We start from the raw sequence: 24,886 nt of genomic DNA, 5'->3' as shown, positions 1-24,886 counted from the left end.
AAGCTATTCCTTTTTCAAGACATATTTCTGAGGAGATAAAATATAAGATTTGTATAACGAAGAGGAAATTTAAATGAAAATAAGTGAAAAAAACAGGAGTAGAAAAAACAAAGAAAATGAGACTCCTGACAACCACCTGGAAGACCTGGTAGACACCAAAACTGCCCCCATCAGATAAACAGCACTTAAAGCTTTCATCTCGGAGAGAGAGGAGAAAATCAAGCTGCTTCAGATCTGAAAACATCCACAGGTGTTTCTGTCCATCCTTCCACTGTGAGAAGACGACTCAGCGCTGTGGGTCTGAAAGGATGTGTAGCTGATCAAGAAGAACCTCACTGAGAAAAGGAGACGGACACATCAAACAAAGAAGCTGAACGATGGACTGACCACCCCAGAGTCCAGACCTCAACACCACTGAATGTGTTTGATTACTTCAGAAAATGATCAACCAGCTTCTAAGACTGAACTGTGGAGGTGTGTCTGCAAATTCTTTGAGGAACTGAAAGTGAGTCTCCTGAAAAGAATGGAAGCTGTTAACGTTTTTTGCTTGTTTTTGTTTGATGCAGAAGAAAGAATACCTTGAACTCAATGGCCATTTTGACTGGAAAGTAAATAAAGAGTGGTCTCTAACTTTTGCACGGTACTGTACAAGAGGTCATTAAGGTCAAGCCTAGTCCTCCTCCAACCCCATTTAAACCCCATCCACAAACTGACAAAGTGATCTTAAAGGGAATAAAACAGATCAGGAGTTGATTATGCCAAAGAAACTTGGTAACCAAAAAAAATTATGTAAATCACAACAAAACCTATTATGTCACTCTTTGAAAAGATGCATAATACACTTCCCTTCTAATAAATGATTCATATTCAAGAGACTCAAGAAAAAACACACTTTAAATATCAATAGATAAAGTTGTTGGAGTATTAAAAGAAAGCAGGATGTAGCCAAAGCAAGTAATACAGAAAAAAAACACAAATTTGTTAAATTAGTATCAGTTACTTAAATAACTACTTAAAAAACAGATTATTTGTATTAAAAATGTCACACATTGATGCTGTTCTTGCATAAGTTTTTTTTCGGGATAACAAGTTCCGTTGGCATAAAGGTCCACACAAAATATACATCAACGCGAGCGTGCCTGAAGACGGGTTCTAGTGCTCGGAACAGGTGCCGGCAGGGACCCACTGAAAAGATCTCCCTCCATGCAGCAGCATTAAACAGTTTAATAGTGAATATCTCACTCACGCAAACACACTGTCGCACTTATTTGACCAAATACAAACATACACACACAAAACAAACAAAAAAACAACAGAACAAACAAAAAAACACCACTGTATCCCTCCCTCATTCACACAAACAAAAGCAGTCGGGCTATTGCTATGGTCAGAGTAAAACCTGCGTTTTTTTTTTTTTTGTTTTGTTATTTTTTTGCACTAAAACAGGTTTTGAAGCAGCTTTACAGCAAAAGTTTCTCACAAAACAGCATCTCAGAACTGGGTAGGGGACACCTGAGGCTAACGGCAGGTATTTACGGAGAGGAATCTGTGGCGAATTACAAATGCAACCGTTACAGAATATGTACAGAATATGCGGCAAAATGAAAAGCAAAACACCCACTACGCTGTTTTCACCTTTTCACTGAAAAACAATACATGAAGTTAAAAAACAAAATGCTGAACTGAATACAAACCTTGAAATGTAACCAATGCACAGCCACACTGCTTTCCACCGTGCAGCACTTCAAACAAACACAGTCGTATGCAAAGGGCAACCCCAGTCAAATTCCATGTTGTGTTGAACTTTTCACTTTAAAGTTAAAACATCTTCTACAGAGAACTCACTTATGCTCATTTTAATAAACAACTACTGTTTATTAGATGATTTAAATATATTGGTAAAAATAAGTAAAGCAAGTGCAAATTGTGGCGCATTTTATATTTAATTTTTTTTTCGATATGTTAAAATAAGTAGACAATTACGCACTAACATTTTCCAAAAAATGTCACATTTATGTGTTTTCTCTATAGAGAACAAATTATTTTTACTTGGAGACAATTAAAAAAAAAAAGTAATTTGTGGACTGTATTAAATTCTAACACTAATTCAGCGTTTTGGTTCTTAAAATTCAAATCCTCATGTGCTGAAAACAATGCAGTGGGTGTTTTGCTTTTCATTTTGACACATACTCTGCATGTGATTATGGAAACGTAACGTCATTGCATTTCATGTTTTTCCACTATAGTGACTGCATTTCAGTTTAAAACAGATTCCTCTCCATAGGATATTGGTGTATGTGACTGTTTAATACGTAGGACTGTTTTTTTGTGTGTGTTGGCCAAACTACTCAAAACATTTGAGATTTACCCTTGTAGTCTATCATCAGAAATAAAAAAAGCCAAATTTAACTGTGCATCAAGTTAAAAGGAAATAAAAAGACATATACAGTCATACAGTGTCCCTCCATAACCACACTGTGTTGCCACAAGATGTCTTATAACAGTAGCTTTGACTCCATCAGTCAGGATGGATACATTTTCCCTGTTGAAGTGAATACAGCAAATCGGAAATGGTTATGCTCAACAGATACTAAAGAACACCTTTTCTCTCATACTTGCAAGGGAAAAAAGGTCCTGCTTGTACTTGAAGCTTATTTCCACAAACGCGAGTGATGGTTCCACTTCCATCCACCACTAATCCACAAGGTAATCAAGGTTACTCCAATAGCGCATCTACACACTTTTAGCTTGGCGTGTTGGCCAGTGCCTGGCCTTCTGAAAGCATTCTAATATCGTCCTAAGATCAGCTCAGACAGTTCCACCGCTGACAGGGTTTCAGAAAGCCATCTAAACAAACTGCTGACATTTTTCTCTGAGAAACTAAGAGAGGGATAAATTTCGAAATGTTTTAAGACACTCAGGCCAACAGTATGTGTATGAGTGCATAGAGAGTGTATGCGAGATCACAGCAGATATCTGTGCCGGTCTTCATCCAGTGTCAGATCTACCACCTCTGGAGGTGGGGCCCAGCCAGGCTGGGCGGAGACTGCTGTCCAGGAAGGCGGAGCTCTCTGCTTCCAAGATGACAGAGACTGGATGACGCCACCTCTGGGAAACCGACACACAGCACTGGAACAATGACAATGAAACAGGAGGAACATCAGTGCAAGTTTCGTCATGGAAGAGACAGTATAAACAGTCATGTAAACAACTGTCATTAAAGTACATTCAACAGCAAATGCCAGTTAAAACTGGCACCTGAAACAGCACAGGAATGGGCTCATTCCAACCTCGCTTTATCCCTTAGAATTAAACACAGTATTTTCATTCCTGTGCCTTTAAGACTTGTATAAGTAAATATCTAGGTTTTCTGACTGGCTGCCCTTTCTTGTGCCTCATTCAAAAAGCAGTCCAGGCTGAAACACTCCTTATAGCTTCATCCTGAATGGGTGGGGCTAAACTGCTGTAGGCTGAATGGGTAGGCCTTAAGCGCTTTAGGCTATGCACATATACATATATATGTAACTGTACAAATATAGATACACAAAAACAATGAATTTAAAAAGCTTAGAAAGCTACTTTTCGTAGCTTAGTTTCCATAAATGGACTGTTCGGACTCTAGAGCGAATGGTACATTTTGAAACTTTAACAATGTTTACATACTTCAGAAAATGTGAGGATAATTCAGTTTTCCATGAAATGGGCCCTTTAAATTATGTTATGAGACCATATATATATTCAGACAAGTGTATCTTCAGTATTTGTAAAATACTGAACAATTGCAAGGATTATAAAATAGACAGATTTAAGTCTTTAAGTCTTAAGATTTGAGAGCCCATCAACAATACAACCAACTATAGTAACTGCTTAAACTGCATAGCAACAAGTGATGACCTTATTTCATCAATTTATTTTTTTGCCTATTGTTTGATTTTTCCTCTTGATCCTTTTTAAATTGTTACATTTTTCAAATGATGATAAATTACAGTCAGTCAGTCAGGCAGATGAATTACTGTTTTGCTGGTACATTTTATCCAACAGAGTTTCTTTACAAAACAAACAAAAAATCATGATGTACTGCATTGTGCATTGTGAAGTTATCTTTTATCACCTACTCTTATGTTACATAACCTATTTCAAACAGAAATCTACCCAAAACTAGGAATGTGACCAACCTGGCATTCTCCTGCACACCAACAATCTCGACTTCGCTGTCAGAGGACGCCAGACTCACCTGCGGAGGCTCCGCCTCTACTGGACCTGCAGTGAAACCACAGGAAAAACAGTCACCAACTCGCCACACAATGCAAGCATAATAACTTGTGAAATGAAACATGATTCAAAAAGAAGTTTACGTCCTGCCAGTTGCACTGTCAGATGACAGATCTCTGAGGATATTCATCTGAAGGCTCTAGTCAAAGTCCTGTCACCCACTAGCACTACACAGTTTACCATGTTCCCCACCCCACTATTGCCCATCACCAGTCCCACAGTCCACCTGCACTACACAGTTTCACGTTTTTCCTAATCGAACAAACCAAACATGATGAATTATTACCACCAAACATTTTTCTAACACCAATTACACCTTTTCCAGCATTTGACTCGTCAAACAACTATACATAGTAGCACAGGCTGAAGCCAAGCTGCAGCGTTCTCGTTCAAAAACAGTTCCAATTTTAAAGCCCAAAGTGTGCCAACAAAACATTCCCCACACCATTACACCACCTCCACCAGCCTGGACTGCTGATGCAAGGCAGGTTGGGTCCATGGATTCATGCTGTTGGCACCAAATTCTGACCCCACCATCTTTGTGCCTCAGCAGAAAACAGGATTCATCAGATCAGGCTACGTTTTTCCAGTCTCCAACGGTCCAATTTTGCGCCCACTGCAGCTTCAGCCCTCGGTGCTTGGCTGACTGTAGTAGAATGCGACATGGCCTTCTGCTGTTGTAGCCCATCCACCTCACGGTTCAATGTGTTGTGCAATCTGAGATTCTTTTCTGCACGGCACAATAGTACAAAGTGGTTATCCGAGTTTCCTTAACATTTCTGTCAGCTTTAACCAGTCTGGCCATTCTCCGCTGACCTCTCTCAATAAGGTGTTTCAGTTATCAGAACTGCTGTTCTGATGTTTTTTCTTTGTTGCACCATTTAGAGTAACTCTAGAGACTGATGTGTATAAAAATCCCAGGAGATCAGCAGTTATAGACATACTCAGACCAGCCCATCTGGCACCAATAATCATACCACAGTCAAAATCACTGAGCTCACGTTTCCCCCATTCAATGGTTGATGTGAACATAACCTCCCTGTATCTGCATGATTTTATGCGGTGCTGCCACATGATTGGCTGATTTTATAATTGCATGCATGAGCAGGTGCACAGGTGCTCCTAATAAAGTACTTGGAGTGCATATGAGGTAATATATACATTTTCTCTTAATGGTGATGAAAACGGAAAACAGCGCTCACTCTGCGAAAAACACGTGATTTTTAGGTTTGGGTTATTTGAGCAAATACAACAAATGTGATTAATCGCAATTAACACAGCACAACTCATCGATAACTATTTTAATAGCTTATCAGACTCTGCTTGTTTCAACAAGCGTGAGAAATAATTTATATCGAATTACATCGCGAGTTCTTATGAGTGATACCTGCATCTTCTAAAAGTTAGCTACGACTCGTTCTGCTCAACCCAAATCAAAGTCAAAGAAAACGATAGATGTGCAATGTGTCCGATGTGTGAGCGCCTCTGAAAGCTTAGATCTACTGTTAAGTACCACTGTGTGTCCACGACACCACAGCATTTTGGTAGCTATCTTTAACTGACCTGAGAGAGTGCGAGGCTGCTGCTCCTGTTCAGAGTGTGTGTCTGAGATGTCGTAGTGCCCAACAACCGCAGGACCCACTGCAACAAACAATTATTTACTGCAATTAGGTTTACATCAACAACCGCTACCTACGGGTACTAGGTTAGATGAATTTGTTTGACCAATTCAAACATCTTCACAGTCAAATTGGCCACTGGTTGATTTTTTTTTTGTCTGATTTTTATTGGCCTTTTAAATATCCCCGAAGCTCACGTCGTTTTGTGAATGCCTATAGGGTACATGAACAGAAGAAACACCCTCACACATTTCCATTACTTTCTATTAGCCAAAAATCATAATATAAACACCATAATTTGCTCTTCAATGAGCCAATCTGCCATTCTAAAGTGCTACTGCACGATATTACAGATAAGGGAGCGGCATTCAAACGCAAATGACTTGCCTCATACCATTCAACATAAAATCACAGCACAGTTTAGCTGAAACAGCGGAGTGCACGTTTGGACCATTCCAATTTTGGTCAATTCAGATTGCAATTCTGATTCCTCTTCTTTTATATTAATTATGATATCAGAAAAGTCTCAGTTCGTGTCAATCTAAATCCCATGTGTCAAACACAAGGCCCGGGGCCAGATCAGGCGTAATCGTAGCGTAATCCTATGTGGTCCGCAAAATTATTTTCATTTTCTATCAATATTAGCCCGTTAACAATGTTCTGCACTACAAGCCCCAGCATGCACAGCAGCATCATTTGCATAATATAGCCTACGGTAATGTACATAACGTTGTGTACTGTAGCCTATTTATATATTTATTCATTTATTTTATTTTTGAATATTTCACATTCATTATGTAAAATTCCAAGTTTCACTGCAAGTGTCTTTACTTTGATCTTGGTGTTTTGGTGTATTTTGAATAAACAATCACCAGCTCAGGTTATAACAGACGTTCTCTGGCCCATAGAGTCATAGAGGTTTTTTTATATGGCCATCGTAGTGGTTGAGTTTGACACCTCTGATCTAAATGAAGCTGGACACACATTATGGACAAAGCTAGATGATGCAGAACATATTTGTCCATCACTGATACAAAGGCAGAACAGTGAAAGACAGTTTCTCCATAACAAAACACACAAACAGGAACGCAGATGACATCTTCCATTTTAATTTTGATCAGGCACTCAAACATGGCATAAACTGGATGCTAATACTAAGAAAATCAAAGTAATAAGAAAATTAATTTTCATCCTACAGTCCATTCACTCGTTCAGTTTTAACACACTCGTTAAAGAAGCTCGTTCCCTGTTAGAGGAAAACGGTCAACTGTAAACCTTCGTCTTTTAGCCCTGCCGTTAAGAGTGTGTGTGTATGTTTGTGTGTGTGTGTGTGTGTGTGTGTGTGTAAAAAAGTGGGATTCGATTTTAATTCAGGAGGCCAAGATGTGATTACAAAACGCTTCTTGATGCATCTCCAATTTGATTTATATAGTCTATTTCTATTTTTTCTCCTCTGTCTCTCAAGGTTCACTGCAGTTTAGACCTACTTGGTGTTGTATTGTCAGCTTACATGTTTTTTTTTTAACTGATTCCTTTCAATAATCACATATTAAAAACTAAAATACTAAGTGACGCTACTTAAAAACTTCTACCTCTCGTTCCTTAAATCAGTGGTTCTTGAACTGGTCCACATTTTTAAATAGAGCTCTGGACCGTCTGGAACAAGTTTGAGAACCACTGATTTAAATGCTGCACAAAAAAAGTGATCTGTGAACTAATCGTGCCTTCAGAACGCTACACTGGTTCTATGCTGGTTCCAAAGCTTCCCATCATTACAGCAGAGCTGCTCTGGAATCCAACAACAGATGCTGTTGCAGATCATGTGAACCATCAAGACAGACAAAAACAAACCGTTACAACATTGAGTAACTAAATCATTTCTGCTGGTTCGATTAATGTAAACATGGTTTCCATAATCCACTTTTGGTTCACTTTAAATTGGCCAACATTTGTATTTCAGTCTGTCTATTTTTGAATGATAAACGTTTCTGTACTCCTCCACAAATTTCTACATTTTTAATGCTTGTGTTACAGATGCTAACAGGTAGCCTGAACTGAAAACCTGACCAATGTAAGAATAACTAAAGGAGGTGGGTCTCTCGCTTTACTCTGTGCTAAAGCACTGTGTGTGTGTGTGTGTGGGGGGGGGTATCTGCTGTATCTTCAGTTTGACGCTAGCTTAAACTTGTTTAACAGTAGGTAAGTTATGTTAGTACTAACACCACAGTGTTGCTATTCATGCACTACCGCTTCTTATATTTCAGCTCATTACATGCATAAGCTGTAATATAACAAAGAAAAAAAACAAAAAAAAAAAATAAAAAAAACAAAAAAGCTTAATCCAAACTAAACCAAACTCTAACCAAACCACAACAAACAGTTCTTTGGTCGATCTTTCAGACACTTAAAAAAGTCCATGTCCATTCCAGCATAAAGCGCAGGGCTGAGAGCAGCAGCCTGCCTCTACCGGGACGTCCCGAGACGCCGGTCAGAGTGTCTGTGGAGCTGGTGGAGTCCGATCTGTCCGATCTGTCCAATCAGACACCAGAGCTGGTATGAAGAGAATCCAAAGAGTTCCTCAAGGCACACACACACTGAGGAGCACTCCTGAGAGGAGGTGTAGAGGGGCACGTGTGAGGATGAAGAGGGGGGGGGCGAGAGAGAGGGAGACAGTGAGAGATACAGAAAGAGGGGGCAGTGGAACAGGGAGAAAGACAGAAAGAGAGAGGGAGGAGATTAGAGAGACTGAAGGTGGAGGGACAGAAAGAGAGAATGAGAGAAAAAGAAAGTGAGGATGGAGGGAAAAGAAGAGAGGTGGGGAGAGAGAGAGTTTGAGGAAGTTAGAGAGACAAACAAACAGTGAGAATGGAGGGATATGGAGAGCAAGCGAGGGAAAGAGAGATACAAAAAAAGGTGGCAATAAAAGGAGAGAGGGGTTGGAGAGAGTGGAGAGAGAGAAAGAGGAAGGATGAGGAGAAAGAAAGACATTGACAAAGGGAGAGACAGAAAGAAGGAGAGTGAAAGAGAGAGAGCAGGTAGAGAGACAGAGAGACTGACGGAGGATGGAGAGATGGACAAAGAGACAGAAATAGAAGCAGATAGAAAGAGAGAGTAATAGTAAGGATGGAGGGATAAAGAAGAAGAGAGACAGAAAGTGAGGATGGAGAGAGGAAGAGAGAGAATGAGAAACAGAGAAAGTGAGGATGGAGGGATGAGGAGAGAAGAGAGATATAGAGGAGGAAAGAGAGAGAGATATAGAGGAGGTTGGAGAGAGAGAGAGAGAGAGAGAGAGAGAGAGAGAGAGAGAGAGAGAGAGAGAGAGAGAGGGGGGAGGATGGAGAGAAAGATATAGAGAAGGATGGAGAGAGAGAGAGAGAGAGAGAGAAAGAGGAGGATGGAGAGAGTGACAGAGATATAGCTGAGGAGAGAGAGAGGAGGAGGAGGATGGAGAGAACGAGAGAAAGAAGGTGGAGTATTGTCTTTAGCATGGCTTTCGGTGCTGATCTGATTTCTCTATAGTTCTCCATTCCTCTTCTGCGGCCGCGCCCCTCTTCAGGCGTTCAGCAGGTTCGGGTCGGGGGAGTCCAGGATGCCGTTGAGGGTGGAGCTCTGGGGCGCGAGGGGCGGGGCGTTGTTCAGCCGGGCGATCTGATAGGCTGCCAGTGTCTCCTGAGACTCAGAGGACGGCAGGAAGGAGCTGGCGTGGCTCCGCCCCCCCGGCTCGGCGCCGGACTGAGGCTCGTTTTCGTCGTCGTCGGAGTGCAGCCGGCTCAGCCTCTCCATCCACACGCGGAAACGCTCCTCTGTCTGCCTCTGCATGGCGGCCAATCGCGTCAGAGCTTCCTCCAGGACTCCGCCCAGGCTGCCGCCGGACACGCCCCCCTCCAGCAGTCCGGAGATGGCGTCGTTTCCACGGCGACCAGCTTAAAGACAGACGGCAGGCGCCGAGAAGACACACGTCAGACACACACACAGGTTAAGAAACTGAAAGTGCGGCGCGAGAGAACGGCGGGGTTTACGGCGGTCATGCTGACGAGCTATCAACAGGTCATGCAGCTCACACAGGTGCATTCTGGGTACCACGGTGCAATTAAAGGAACGTGTCGGACCCTGACGTTTTCACAGGGAATCAGACAAATGTTTGTCTTGAACAACAGACCCAATGAGAAATGGAAAAAAAAATAAGCAAAAAACAAAAACGAACACAAGGTTCTCAGTAGGGCTGCCACGATTACTTCTATTATCGGTTAATCAACCATTTTTTAAAATTAATCAACTAATGATTGTTCCTGTTTCAGTGAAAAATGAATGTAAATAATGGACAAACAAACCTGACCTTGAAAAACTGTAATCCAACATATTTACGTTAAATTTATTTTTCACTTAACTGTTGCTGAATCAAATGAACGACTGAATAAAAGAAATTTATGTTTTTAATTTATTAAAATGTCTTTATATTACTATTTATATTGTTTATTATTCGCTGGCTTTTATATCCTTTGCCATACTACCATTCCTCCTTTCTTGATTCCAGCACAGATTGAATCATTTTAATCCCACCATAAAAAGGTATCAACGACTTTTGCAATTAATCAACGAATCGACTAATCTAACATTTTGTCAGTGTTTATTTAATTCTACTTGAGGCTTTTCTTAAATGTCTGGGTGATACATCACTGGCTAAAGGTTTCTTCCCTAAACTAACTCCCAAAAGTTTTGATAAAAAGCAAAAAGTTTCAGTTTTTACAATCAATCAATCAATTAACTGATTTTTTTATTCTTATAGAATATTCATTAATACTCCATATAGCATTCGAAAAGCAATGTCCAACTTTACTGTTCACCCAACTCTGACATAACAGCTTAACTACTACTCATCTTTTCATAAGATGAACCAGCTAAATGAAGTGAAGGTGAAATAACAACAAATTAATCAAACATCTTAGATCAATAATGCTGATCTAATGTCAGTCTATGCCTTTTACACAGCATTAAACAGAACTATATGGACTGATGAGGCCTAATCTTAGATCAGTGTTCCTACACTGGGGTGCCTGGTAAATAAGGCCATGGATCTCTGGGATCTGTGAATGCTAATCTAAGGATCATGATAACAGCTAGGAATCCATCCATTTCACCCACAACAGAGAAGCTCTTATCAGTGGCACAAAGGCTGAAGTTTAAACTGAGATGCAGTTAATGAAGTGAGAAAGATAGGAAATAAAAGGAAAAGAAATTCTGTATAGCAGGGCTTTCTGACCCACTGACCTACAGCACCACCTGCTGGACGAAAACCACAGCTCTGATTCTTAAAACTGAGATCATGAAAGCAGCTTTTGGAAATACAAAGCAGGTTACGAGTGACCTGATCGTAGGTGGACAGCAAGACGTATAGCTCTTTACACCTGGTGTTTCCATGGGTTTCCAACGCGTCTCCGGTGACCACTTATGATCAGGTTTCATGACCGGAGCAAGAATGCCGATCACATTTACTTTGTCAGGCTCTCCGTGTATTTGCTGACTGACAAAAACCATCCAGGAGTCCTTGTTTGTTGTACAGCTGTAGCAGCTGTTAGAAAAGTATAGACCGCACAGGCGGCTAACGTCACTTCCAAATATACAACAGAGAAGCCTAAGAAAGAAGTCTGAGGGGTCAGTTAGGGAAGCATCAAGCCCAGAGACATTACTATTTGGAGGATGACCTCCACCAACTAGCCCACTCTTAAAAATTATGGTTCTTTACTAAAGAAAATGGTTCTATATGTGAAGTGTTGCTCTGTTGTAACGATGTCAAGTCTATAACATTAGAAGAACGTTCCCTTTTCAAAAAGGTTCTATATAGAACCACGTACAGCACATTCTCCATCAATCCAAAGGCCCTTTAACAATGCAATGAACTCTGATCACACAGAGGGTTCTTTGAGTGTTAATGGTTCTATATAGAACCATTTTCTTTACTAAAGTACCTAAATTAATACAATTTTTCTAAATTACCATAATCAGAGAGAAAACGTGAATATTAAACATACCATGACTGCTTACCTCACATTTAGCTGGCTGACTTAAGTTACTATAAAAACTGACAGCACACCACCGACGAAGCTGAAGCCGTGGTAAACAAGGCTAGTCAGCTTCTTATTTGGATTTTCCATTCCACCTTAAATGGTACAGTAGTTATCACCATTTAAGGCGGAGCCTACGATTTAAATAATAAGCCGTGGAATAAGAAGCCAATGTCTGCCTTGTACAGCACAGCAGGGTAAAGCCTACCTTTTACCACAAAACTGAATGGTTAAGATTATGATGTTCTTGAAAGTACTGAACTTATTCTTCACCACAGTCAACCACTACTGCTCACTAGCTAGATAAACAGCCTACAGCAGGAGTGCACAATCCTGGTCCTGGAGATCTACCACCCTGCAGAGTTTAGCTGCAGCCCAAATCTAGAACACCTGGTCCAGGTGATGAAAGTCTTAGAGCCAGTTGTGTTAGATCTGATCTGTCCAGCACCAGGACTGGACCAGGACTGGCTCATAGCTAATGTCTCACCATCAGAAGAAACAGTGAAGTAAGGTAATGCTGTATTTACATGCTAAAAAGATTACAAGGAAAGAGAGCCTCTTTTCTGTCTTTTTGACTGATGGCGGCTTGCAGCCGTTGCCATGGTGACAGAGTCCACCAAAATTTTGTGATTGTACAAGGAGAGCTTCTTTTGTTCTAGTAAGGTGGAAAAACAGCACAAGGATGCACAAGTTCAGCACCTTTGCTCATGAAGACCTCACATTTTGTAATATTCTCATTGCCATTGTAGAATTATTAAGTCAGAAATCTGCCTGACACACACGCCCACCCCCAACACACACACACCCCTAAATCCAGGCCATCAGATAATTTTAGTGTTTTCCAATTTCCAAACGTGAATCACTATTTATTTCAGCATATAGTCCTGTGTAACTGTGCAGTGTGTTTAACCCCGTCACTGGCAGAAACCTTGTGCAGTTCATACTATATAGAATAGTATATACTATACTATAGAGGACATCATCTAATGGCTAATTCACCCTAAAAGCAGGTGGTGTTGCATGCCAGATACATCGCTTCCAAAAATATGAAAACCATTGTTTTTTAATGGAGGTTCCCACACCGGTGCCAACACGACACGCGCCGGCGCTCCACGAGTCCATGCACTGTTCTATTTCTCAGCGTGTCACAACACGCCACACAACACCGTGCCATTACTACCTTAAGCTACAGCCGTATTGAGACCACAGAGCCACAGTCTGTCACGTCTTGTTTACACAGATAAAGGCAGTCAGTCTTTGAGGTAAACGGACAAATCTAACGGTAAGTTACCTCAGCTAACGTCACTATCCGAGCCTTTTCCAGCTCGTACCTTTCAGCTCAACAACAGCCAGTTTGTGAGGAGGTAGAAACCGGATGCCAAGCGTGATGAGTGAAGCTAAGCGATATTTTATTTAATTTGTATGAGTAGAGTGTAAAAATAAACTTGAACCTGCTGTATGTGGGCTCTCCCTGGCGGCATTCTATAGCAGCGCTTATAAAGCACTATTCTCAGGTGCAATGGTTGTGTAAAAGATGTAATGCAATGGAGGCTCATCTGCATCACAGTAAGGAGAAATCATCATTTCACTCTATCTATATTTGAAGAAATCTGCAGGCAATGCTGACTGATTTTCTAACAGACTTTGGATTAGGGCTGGGAGATATATCAAAAATGCTACATCATGATACTTCAAGATGAAACAATATGCGCCACGATATTTCATTTTTATTGAGATTTAATAAGTTGGAACAGGCAAAACAGAACCTGCAGTGGCACATATAAAAATACAGCAATAGCAATAATAACAAATCTTCAACTAAAATGATTTTTACAGTTATTTAATGATGTTTTACAAACTGCACTAATGCCAATTAACCAGACATAATTATGCTGACTCTGTAATGAAACATGCAGCTGGTCAGTGTTTTTAAAAAACAAAAAATAAATAAATAAATAAATTGTAAAATTAAATCTAAATTTAATTACTTTTCTCTGCAACTTCCTCACAATTCCTGAAAATAAATTTAGACACAACTATTGAAAATGTAGGGCTTATTAACATCCCAAGTGAATCAGTCTAAATGGTAAAATGGTAGTATAAGCAAGGATCACAGAAAAACCCATTTCCAGTTACTCGTTTGACAAATGATTCTGAAACTGGAAAAATCTGTTACTGTCTCTGGTTAGGCAGCAGATTTATCAAGGCATGTGACACACCTACATCTATTTCTGCCATTTAGGGTCAGTTAAAACCTCTTTAACTCTTGGTTCCAAAACACACTTAGTCATATCCTTTACTTCATAACTGTCATATTTTATAAGCTACATTCAGAAGCTGGGTGTCGTATGAAAGCTGTCACTGTCTTCTTTCCAGTCAAATAGATGGGTGATGTAATTTTTTACCCTTATAATGAAAGAAGCTGAAGTCACAATTTTTCCACAAATCTGGGCTATAAACTATAAACAGATGGCGTCTCTTCAGTGATCTGCTCTGTAAGAATTATTTTTATAAAATAATACAAAGAGCGTCTAAGATTTTAGGCTTTCAGCAGTAAATTGTAAGCATATAGCAATATGTGTAGATCATAAAACACGTTCTGTTCATTTAAATGTACATTTATCTCATGCAGTTACTGAATAATTTGCCTTAGGATTTGCGCATGTAAGTTCAGATGGACAAACCAAAATACACCCACGAACATAAGAGGTTAAAGATTCCATAGCAACAGTAAGTCAAGCTAACTCGGCATGCAATGAACCACTGACACTGACAACTGTCCACATGTTTGGGACACCATTTTTGTATCGATGTGGGGATGAAAATGTACCTGCTAATGTTTGTGAACCGGGAAAGGCACCACTGTTCATGTAGAGGTGGGTAATATGACAGTATGTAGGGCTGGGCGATAAAACAATAACGATAATTATCGCAATATAACTTTTCCTCGATAGAGCGATCTGTTCTCCTGTGACCGAGTCTGAGTGACGAGGTCAGTGGTGTAACTATACTGTCCTACAGCGAACTCACCTCTTTCTGTACATCCTAACCAGCTTTAGCAGCGTTAAATCACAATCACAATCCTCACAACTACAGCACTGTTACAGCGCTCGGACAGTCATATTTAAGTATTGGTGCATTCCCAAGCAACGAAAGTGAAAAAAAGAAGTGGGTTCATGTAAATTACAGCCCTGATTTAAACGAAAGTAAACTGAGGAAGCTGTGAGGCATTGGAGAGCGGGAGAGCGCTATCTTTCCAGGCTAGCTGTTTTTAGCAGCTGGCTAACTTGAAGCAGCGCACCGTCACTCGCACAACACGGGAGAATTGATGATACTGTGGATCAAACACGACACAAAAGCACCGCTTTCAGTTTAAACGTACCTAAAAGGAGAACTCTGTTTGTCTGGTGTTGATATTTTGCGGTTCACCACTTAAACTACTACGATAGTATAGAGAAATCCAGTCGTCTAGCTGGTGTCTGAATACAGTGATGTCTTTGTAGCGGGGTAGCCGAGCGCTCGGCACCAGCTAAAAATAATCTGTTTTCTTTCTTAAATTATGACTGTTACAAAATAGCCGTGCTTTTCCAGCTGGTAAAAACAGCTCACCAGACACTTTCTCCCACTGTCCCATGACAGATCTGTGAAATGTCCCACTGTTTGACTGTTTGTCGTGTTCCGACCATAAAGGATAGTTTAAAACAGCAATTAACCCCCAGGACCAAAAATCAGCCTTCAAACTTGAAAGAAATAACGATTTGACATTTATCGCGGTATGTATCGATATCGAACGATATGAATTTTGTTTATCGTGATAACATTTCTGGCCGTATCGCCCAGCTCTAACAGTATGCTATCATTATTGTGATACATTAGGTCACAATGTGCTTTTCTGAATATGTGGTATCAACACATCTGGAACACAGAGCAACTGGCTGTATCATAAAAAGACTTAGACCAGTTACAGAGTCTGTAAACAGCAGCCAGGGTACAGTAACTGCATACACTTTAAGAAGCTGATTGGATATCAGCCCATTACGACATCTTATTACAATCACTTATTACAGTGCTTGTAACACATTTATTATTCAGTCAATACAGCTCAAACTTCCCACTATTTATTGTTCATTTTCAAAACTTTTCTATTTCCCAAAGTATTTTAGTTAAAAGCTGTTCATTTTCCCACAGACTTGTATGGTGGAATCCTAAGACCCTTGATGATGTCATAAAGCCCTTGAAGCTGATTGGTTAATCTCGTTTAAAGGGCTCTTTCTGTTCTCTGCTCTCCCTTTCACAGCTTTTAAACCTCCTCACTTCTCTTTACGCACCCCTTTATTTTCATCCCTCCATATCTGCACTTAAGGGAGTTGATTTCGTTTTCCCCCCCCTTCCTTTATTCCATTTCTTTTCTTCTTCTTTCCTTTTCCGTCCTTCTTTCGCTCCTTCTTTGCTTTCTTTCTCTTTCCTGCTTCCTTCGTTTGTCTCTTCTTCCTTTCTTCTATCCTTTTTCATTCTTTCTACCTTCTTTTTTTCTTCATTCCTTCCTTTGTCATTCTTTCTTTCTTCACCCTCTTCTTCCTTTTTCTTTTTCTCCCTTCCTTTCTTCCATCCTCTTTGTTTTTCCTTCTTTTGTTTTTCTTCCATCCTTTTTCTATTTTTCTTCTCCCCTTTTCCTTTCTTTCCCATTTTATTACATCTGAATTCTGTGACTCATTCCTTACATATATTCTATGATATTTTCTTGCCTCTCTTGCAAGCTCTGCATCTCCTTCTGCAAACGCAAATGTTGTTTGACTTTTCATTCTATTCTTTCTTAAACAGTGTATTTTTTTTATGTTCCACAAAACCTCATTTTAACATGGCTCTCCTGTTTTTCTGGTGCATTTTATCCCACTTGCTCTTGAACCTTAGAAAAACAGAACATCGTGAAGCGTATCATGCATCATGAAAATATCAGGGGCTGAATCCCAAATAGCTCCCTGCGCCCTATTTAGTGCACTGCATAGTGTGCACAATTCCCTACTGGACATGTAGTGCACTATTCGGGCACAGAAGCCAAAAACTCACTCATATAGCGCGTAGGGAGCCACTGGATTCAGCCTGTTTATATTTTCGTCATATGGCCCACTGTTAACTCATCATGGGGTCACTGGATTTGGAACATGATCAAGGGTTTTGGGGAACCAGTGAGAAGTGACACTCAGAAGTGGCTTGACTGATTTTGGGGTCACATATTCTACTGTCAGCAGTCTGAATATGACATCATTCTCCATGCAAGCATCAAGAACACTAAGCAAAGTGAAATGCCCGTCATAAACGTGCATTCATATGTTCTGAGCATTCATACATCAGAGGTGGCCTTGGCTGTGTGTGTGTGTGTGTGCAGCACTATGAATGAAAAAAGTAATAAGAATGAATGGCCCTCCAAAATAACCTCTGTCTGCGCTTGTGAGCAGCCAGAGTGTGTGGTGTATTTAGGTCATTCAGTCAACATGCACCAAACTTCAGTGAGACACGCTTATTACTTGACCCGCTATTCGGTGTCAGTGTGTATATTCAGTCTAATCTTTGTGTGTCGCCACCTGATAACCTGAGCTCTGGATTTATGATCACTGAAATCACTGGTTAGCAAGAAAAAATTAACCTAAAACTGGGATAAAGGTTTGGTCATTTTACTCTCTTTCGAATGCTGGAAATGCCATTTTGGTCATTTTCGGCCAAAAAATGTAATGCATGCCTAGACTATACAGAATTTCCAATGCTGTTTCACCACTGGGACTGCAATTCTGTCTAAGACCAGGCCTAATCCGATGTTTTATATGACCAAAACTAGGCGTAATCTAAAGTTTTATAAAAACAAATACTAGGCCTTAATCCAATGTTCTATAGGACCAAAGAATAGGCTTAATCTAATGTTTTATAAAAGCAAAGACTAGACCTAATCTAATGTTTTGTAGGACAAAGAAAAGGCATAATTCAATGTTTTATAGCACCAAATACTAGTCTTAATCCAATGTTTTATAGGACCAAAAGAATAGGCCTAATCCAGCGTTTTGTAGAACAAGATACTAGGCTTAATCCAGTATTTTATAGGACCAAAGAATAGGCCTAATCCAATGTTTTGTAGAACAAAGAACAGGCCTAATCCAGCGTTTTGTAGAACCAAAGACCTAATCCAATGTTTTATAGGACCAAATACTAGGCCTAATCCAATGTTTTGTAGGACTAAATTCTAAGCATAAACCATTGTTTTACAGGACCAAAGACTAAACCTAATCCAGTGTTTTACAACAGCAAAGACTAGGCCTAATCTAATGTTTTATAGGACCAAACACTAGGCTTAGTACAATTTTTTATAGGACCAAAGAATAGGTCTAATCCAATGTTTTGTAGGACCAAAGACTAGACCTAATCCAATGATTTGTAGGACAAAGACTTGGCCTAATCCAATGTTTTGCAGGACAAAGACTAAGTTTAATCCAAAGTTTTACAGGACCAAAGACTAGGCCTAATCCAATATTTTATAGGACTGAAAATGTTAGAACCTACACCAACTGTTTAGTACTGATACACCAACTCTATCAGTGTCTATTTGTATGTATTCCACTGTGTTTCCTTGCAAATAAACTTACTGCTCAGACAAATAGCTTTAAACATAATCCTTTCAGGGGGCCTCAGACTTCTACACAGAACTGCACATCACAAGGTCGAGTAGGTGCTTTTCACACGCGTTACCTGGCGGGTGGGAGTTGACGGCCCCTCCCTCGTTGTCGGAAGAGGCTGACGAGGACGAAGACGATGACGAATGTGCGGTGAGGTCACTGTCGCTGGTGCTGCTGTCCTGGAGCAGGTCAGGCTTGCGTCGGGCCGCCGCCTCCCGTTTTTGCCGCAGCATGCGCATGCGCTCTTTCTGCCGCTGGCTGCGCTGGCCCCGCCCCCGGCCACGCCCATTCACCTGCTTCTCCTGGCAGCGGTTCTTCTTAGCCGCCATGACGATGCCAGGAGCATCGCTCTCGGAGCGTGAGCGTCTCGACGGCTTCCTGCTACCCGCGGCAGCCGGCGCAGAGGCCGGTTCGGCTGCCTCCTCGGCGGACGAGAGCGTGTCGGAGTCACCTAAGTGACCGGAGGAGGAGGGCGAGCGCAGGCAGACGGACGAATCGCTGTCCTCCTGCGGGCAGAGCTGATTGGTGGCGTTGCTGTTAGTGGAAGATGTAGGAATTGTTTCCAGTGGCTGCTCGGGGGAGGAGTCTCTGCGCAGCTCCTTCAGCAGGCAGGGCATGGAGAGCAGGCCAGGGGGCGGCGGCCTAGCAGGACTATGACTGCTGATTGGCTCTTCGCACGTGGGAGAGCTGGTGGGCGAGGTTTCGGCTCTCAGGGGCATATCCTGCTCCTCTGCTGTGGCCCCGCCCTCTGTGGGGCATTCCGGGAGCTCATTGGCCTTCTGGGCATCAGCCATCTCTGGAGGGCGGGGCCAGGGGGGCAACGTCTCAGAGGCAACGGCTACTAGGCGTTCAGCGGGCGTGGCGTACCTGTAAAATCAACACATGCACGTTAACAACATTACTGGAAAAAGAGAGAAGAAACAACAACACCATGGCTTCTACAAACATCAGAGAGACCACCGCGGAGACTGGAACGTCATACTAAAAATCCAGAGTATTCCAGACTGAAGATCCAGGAGTCTGTAAATGTATATTACTCGGTATGTCAAACCAACACTGCTGCTTTTCTTTTGACTTAGGATGATAGGAGTTTTATATCAAATCTACACTTTCAGAACATGCAGCATTCATGTAACAGGAAAATTCTGTTTATTTAAAAACGGTAATGTGTTTGTGTGCTCCGCTGTAAGTACGCTGGCGCGATATGGCTGCTGCTTTACATCAGTTTTTCGTTTGTTTTGTATTGTTTGTGTGTATGTTTTGATGTTTCCCTGCTGGTTGAAGAGTTTGCCATCATATCCACCGAGGCAGCTACAATGCAGTCTGGACCGGCCGCTCAAGAGACGCTGTATTGCGGCTAGGAGGCTACCTGGACTGACCGACGTGACATCATAGCCTGGGCTGACTGCTTGGTTGATGCTGCACTGCAGCTGTAGGGCTGCCTGGAACGGTAGTGTTCGGCTGCATGAGCAGCGCTATGCTGCAGCTAAAAGGCCTCTTGGGCCGGCTGCCTAAGCGGCACTACATCACAGCTACGTGGCTGCCTGGGCCGCCACATGGGTGTCGCTGCACTGCAGCTATAAGGCTGCCTGGACTGGTGGCCTTTGGCTGCAGGAAAATGCTACCCCTTCGTGGCTAAGGACATTTCTGGCCTTCAAGGCTTCCTGTGTGATGCGCTGTAGTTGTGGTGTGTGACTTTCCCCCACAGCTAAGGACTCTTTCTGGGCTAGCTAAGTGACTCTATACTATGGTCAGTAAAATCCACCCTTGCTAGCTGTGGGAACCGGAGATTTGTGTGTGTTTGTGTGCGTTATCTGTGTTATGTATTATTGATTATGTATTTTGATACTTTGTAAAGTGTGAGCATGGGAACGGCGCTATATAAATAAAAGCAATGATGATGATGTCACTTAAAAGTCACCACTAAAGCCACTTTGCCTCACCTCGATAAGTCCCATGGTTCAACTGTTCACAAAAACTCAGGCTGTACATAAGAGTGAAAGAAGAGCTCTGTGTTTATAGGAACACTGTAATTCAGGTTTAATGAGGCACGGCCAACAAAACAGTGTCTGTTTGCAAACATACAGGTGTTACAAGACCTACAGTCTTAAAAAGATGGTTCTTCAAGGGTTCCTTAATAAAGACAATGGTTCTACATAGAATCATGAACTCTCAAACGCATTTTTCATGCCTAAATAATTCTTTGCATGGTGAAACTGTTGCTCAGATTGATGGAGAATGTGTTGTATATGGTTCTATATAGAACTATTCGATAGTGTTCTTCTGTTGTTACAAGCTTGACAGCGTATCAATAGAAGAACCCTCTTTTAGTGCCATATAGAACCAAGAACCATTTCACCATGCAAAGCACACAAATGGTTCTTTGCATGTTTTTGGCTATACAAAACCACTGTCTTTACTGAAGAACCCCTGAAGAACCGTCTCACCTCTCACGCACGCGAAGTATTGCCTTATGAATGGCAGCTTTACGACAATGTTTTCCAGCTCCAGCGCTGTATTTCATCTACACTGCATAGTTCTGGTGTTTTTCCTGCTTCAGCTCCACAAGACCTGTAGACTGCAGAGCTGCTGTGAGTCACTGCTTGTAGTCCAGTCATCCTCGCAATAAAAACAATAAATACAAACAGGTTCTGTAGGGCTTCTCACTTGACCAGCACACTGCACTGCACTCTGATTGGATCCTGCAGTAAGTTACAATGCTCTATTTTTTTTAAACACCCTTTAACAATATGAACACTGCAATGCCTCATACTGCAGATCAGCACCATGCTTTAAAGGGACCACGTCCTGAATTCCTCCTGTGTTGTCTCCAGGGCTGGGCAATATGACAATATTCAATATTGTTACCGAGATAAATTACATCACGATATGCTTTTCGGAGTGTATCGGGAAATCCTCAGTACTCAAAAAACACTGAATGTTCCGTTGCAATGACAGCATCGTTAGCAACAGAACACGAGAGGGAGTGTGTTGTCGCGAAATAACATCATGACTGTGATTTGGTCACAGTAGATCATCACAGCCGTGATGTTATTCGCGTTTCTTAACAAGCAGCTCGTTGCTACATCAGAATAACGAACTCCGCCCACTCGCTGCACAGCTGGCAGTTCGTTCTTCAGCTCCTTACACTCAATTCCCAAACTGTCATCACCACTGAGCAGCTTTTTGTTTTTTATTGCGGTATTTTTATGGCTACGTCTGATTTGGTCAGACTCTGAAGATCAGACTACACGTTTGGCGAATGGTGTTGGGTTCATTTCTGGCTGATTCCAGGTTGTTTAGCTGTTCTTCTGTCACAGCTGCCGACTGAAAAGCTGCTCAGTGGTGATGACAGTTTGGGAATTTAGTGTCGTCTCATCTTCAGAGTCTGACCAAATCGGCTGTCGGTCAAATGTGATCTTAAAAGTGTCCGTTTTCTGTTTGTGGCAAAGTAAGAAGTAAAAATGTTCAAATGTCTTGAGCGTCTCTTACAGCTGTCAAGGTCGTTGCTTAGCAACAGCGTCTCAGCGGAGTGATACAGTGTTCATGAAAAACCCGTGATGTTATGGCGAAATAACTGCACGGTTAGAACGCCTCTCAACCAATCAGCTTGCGCGGGAGGGACTAACTGTTGTATAACAAATGGAATTCTAGTGTTTCGCCTGACGTCACACTGTAGTCGCCATCATTTTGAATCAGGGACTGACTGAACTGCGCGACGCCTTCAATTAGCTGTGCTTTGTGAATGATTCACCCACAAGATGTGTCAGGAGACAAGAATGACGAGAGACACAGAGCTTTAATTCAGTGTTTTCACTCCAGGCTTGGAGCCGCTCAACTGTACAGTTCAGTGTTTCTCTGCTGTTCACCTCGTTCAGCTCAAGAAGGGCTTAATTAGCTAATAATATCAGGTATTTTAACCAGGAAACCACAGTTATGCAGTGCAGGGGTTTCAGGACTGGAGCTGAACTCTGAACTAACTGCACCAGCAAACTTACAGAATCACGTCTGTTGAAACACGACGTCGTTTTCCGCCCCACGACATTCAGTCTGATATTTAACGTTTATGTTTCTCCACTCAAACATCATTTAAATCTCCAGAAACAGAGAGTGAAGTTATACCGGCTGTCCGCAGCTCCGTTAGGGGGACGACTGTTCATCTCTCGGCTGATAACATCAGCTAAAGTTATCTAAAGGCCAGCACTGTTCACATCTGTGTTAATTAGCTGATGTCGTTACCCTCCTATGATCACAGAGTTTATCTCCTCTTTTTGCAGCACCATGGGATCCTTTACCCACTCTGACGCCAAGAACCGGTAGGGCCTCTGTGCTTTTAAATGCTCTGAGAGACCCCCCAGAATAGGGAGAGGGGCTGAGTATGAGATAAATATAAATTTGGCAGCTTTCCGCCAGTTTAAGTGGGATCAGGAGTTCAGGGGAAACTGTATAAGGATCACAGCCTGTTTATCGACTTTGCCGAGAAACATTTTTCTTGTCCAAAGTAAGGAGAGTAGTTATAGCCATCTTTCACCTCTTGTTACGTTTGTGCAGAGCAGCAAAGCCAGAAATGTGGTCCCAAATATGGCAGCCACAACAGAAAAAAAATCACATGACTGAGACCCTGGGATGGTTTAATTGGAATTGTGGATGTGAAAAGTTGAATACAAACACCTGTATTCATAGTTTTGATAGTATTTTTTAATATGGCACTACTGTTTCTTTTTGCCTGTTCCAGCTTATCAAACGTCAGTGGTGTATTGTGTATCTTGAGAATTTCTTGAAGTGTCATTAATATTATATTTCTGCCACATCGCCCACCTGATTATATTATTCTTTTAGCATGGGATCCACTTAGGACACCTGTGTGGGTTTATACACAGAAAACAAGTCATAATTCTTTACTGCATGACTATTTTCCAACCTCTCTTTATCCTCAGGCTGTTTTTGTGACTTGAAGTGAAAGTTTCTGAATCTCGAGTAAACTTTACATTTCAAAACATCAGGTATACTCAGGAATCATCAGTGCTACAGAATATGAACGAAAAACAATCATGATTTCTCACTTACTTCATTACATTATATCTAACACCCTTTAAAACAAGATGGTTCTTCAAGGGTTCTTTAGTAAAGAAAATGGTTCTACATAGAACCATGAACACTCAAAGAACCCTTTTATTAATGGATTCTTTGCATCAAAGGGTTCTTCAGACTGCAGATGGTTCTATATAGCACCAAAAAGGGGTCTGCTATTGTTAAAGTCAAGCCTGTAACAAGAGAACACTTTTTGGTGCTATATAGAACCCTTTTCAAAACGGTTCTATATAGAATTGTCTACAGCACATTCTCCATCAATCTGAAGAACCATTTTACCATACAAAAAGCTATTTAATCATGCAAAGGGTTCTTTTAGTGTTCATGGTTCTATACAGGAACATTTTCTTTACTAAAGAACCCTTGAAAAAGCATCTTTAAATGTGTACCCACGTAATCTTTTGTTCGTTTTCCTTACAGAATAAAGCCAAGTTTAGGCATTTTTTTTAAATCATCACTGACTGAGTGCATGTTCAGCCAATAGGTGGTGCTATAAAAGTTCTGTTTGTCCTGCATCTCCATTAAAATCCAGCTGTTAAGAGTGATATGCATACAACATCTGTTCTGATTGGCTACCCTGTCTTGGGCTTCAGTTTAAAAACAGGCTGAAACACTCCTTATAACCTCAACGTAAATGGGCAGAGCTAAACTGCTGTAGGCTAAATAAACACACACACATATATGAAATATATATGATATATACATATATGAAATATATATAATATATGTAAGTACATATGTGTAGGTTTGTGTGGCATCACAAAAAAAATGAATTCAAAAGGGACTGTTTTTGCAGCTTAGTTCCCATATATGGACCGTATGATGTGCAGAGAACATTTAGAAACTCTGACATACAACTAACTTGTTTCAAAAAGGGGAGGTTTTCCACAACAAGGGCCCTTTGACTTTGCTGATGCTCAGACTAAATGGTCTTGTCATGCAAAACAAAACAGGATCCCAGCATGCTGACAAAAAAGGAGCGTAGAAAAGCCTCTCCCACCCACCGACTGACCACCCCCCCCCTCCATGTGTCAGGTGGCAACTCAAACCCCTGGAAATACAGCACAAGCTCTGCTAGGCGCAGACCTGTGTGCCATGCGCAAATAGCACACAGCAGGAACCTGAGCTCGCAAAGTAGTTCCAGCTCTGCTTCCTGACTCGCCAATTATAATAAAACACA

At 41.4% G+C, this 24,886-nt stretch overlaps 1 protein-coding gene across 2 annotated transcripts in view; it reads right to left on the bottom strand.

Moving 5' to 3' along the window:
• Nucleotides 1-1,208: 1,208 nt before the first annotated feature.
• cunh18orf25 (chromosome unknown C18orf25 homolog) overlaps nucleotides 1,209-24,886 on the bottom strand; it is a 28,362-nt gene continuing 4,684 nt past the window's right edge. Inside the window, exons 2-5 of one of the 2 annotated variants that reach the window (XM_036587626.1) lie at nucleotides 18,689-19,482; nucleotides 5,836-5,913; nucleotides 4,176-4,260; nucleotides 1,209-3,129 (exon numbers count right to left, since the gene is read on the bottom strand). In XM_036587626.1, coding sequence (XP_036443519.1) covers nucleotides 2,964-3,129; nucleotides 4,176-4,260; nucleotides 5,836-5,913; nucleotides 18,689-19,409 — 1,050 coding nt within the window. In that variant the 5' untranslated portion in view covers nucleotides 19,410-19,482 and the 3' untranslated portion in view covers nucleotides 1,209-2,963. The remainder of the gene's footprint in view (nucleotides 3,130-4,175; nucleotides 4,261-5,835; nucleotides 5,914-18,688; nucleotides 19,483-24,886) is intronic. The other variant, XM_036587627.1, reaches the window with a different exon arrangement.

The sequence above is a fragment of the Colossoma macropomum genome, unplaced genomic scaffold, assembly GCF_904425465.1.
Source record: "Colossoma macropomum unplaced genomic scaffold, Colossoma_macropomum, whole genome shotgun sequence".
Taxonomy (NCBI): Eukaryota; Metazoa; Chordata; class Actinopteri; order Characiformes; family Serrasalmidae; genus Colossoma; species Colossoma macropomum.
This window is presented reverse-complemented; position numbering and strand designations above follow the sequence as displayed.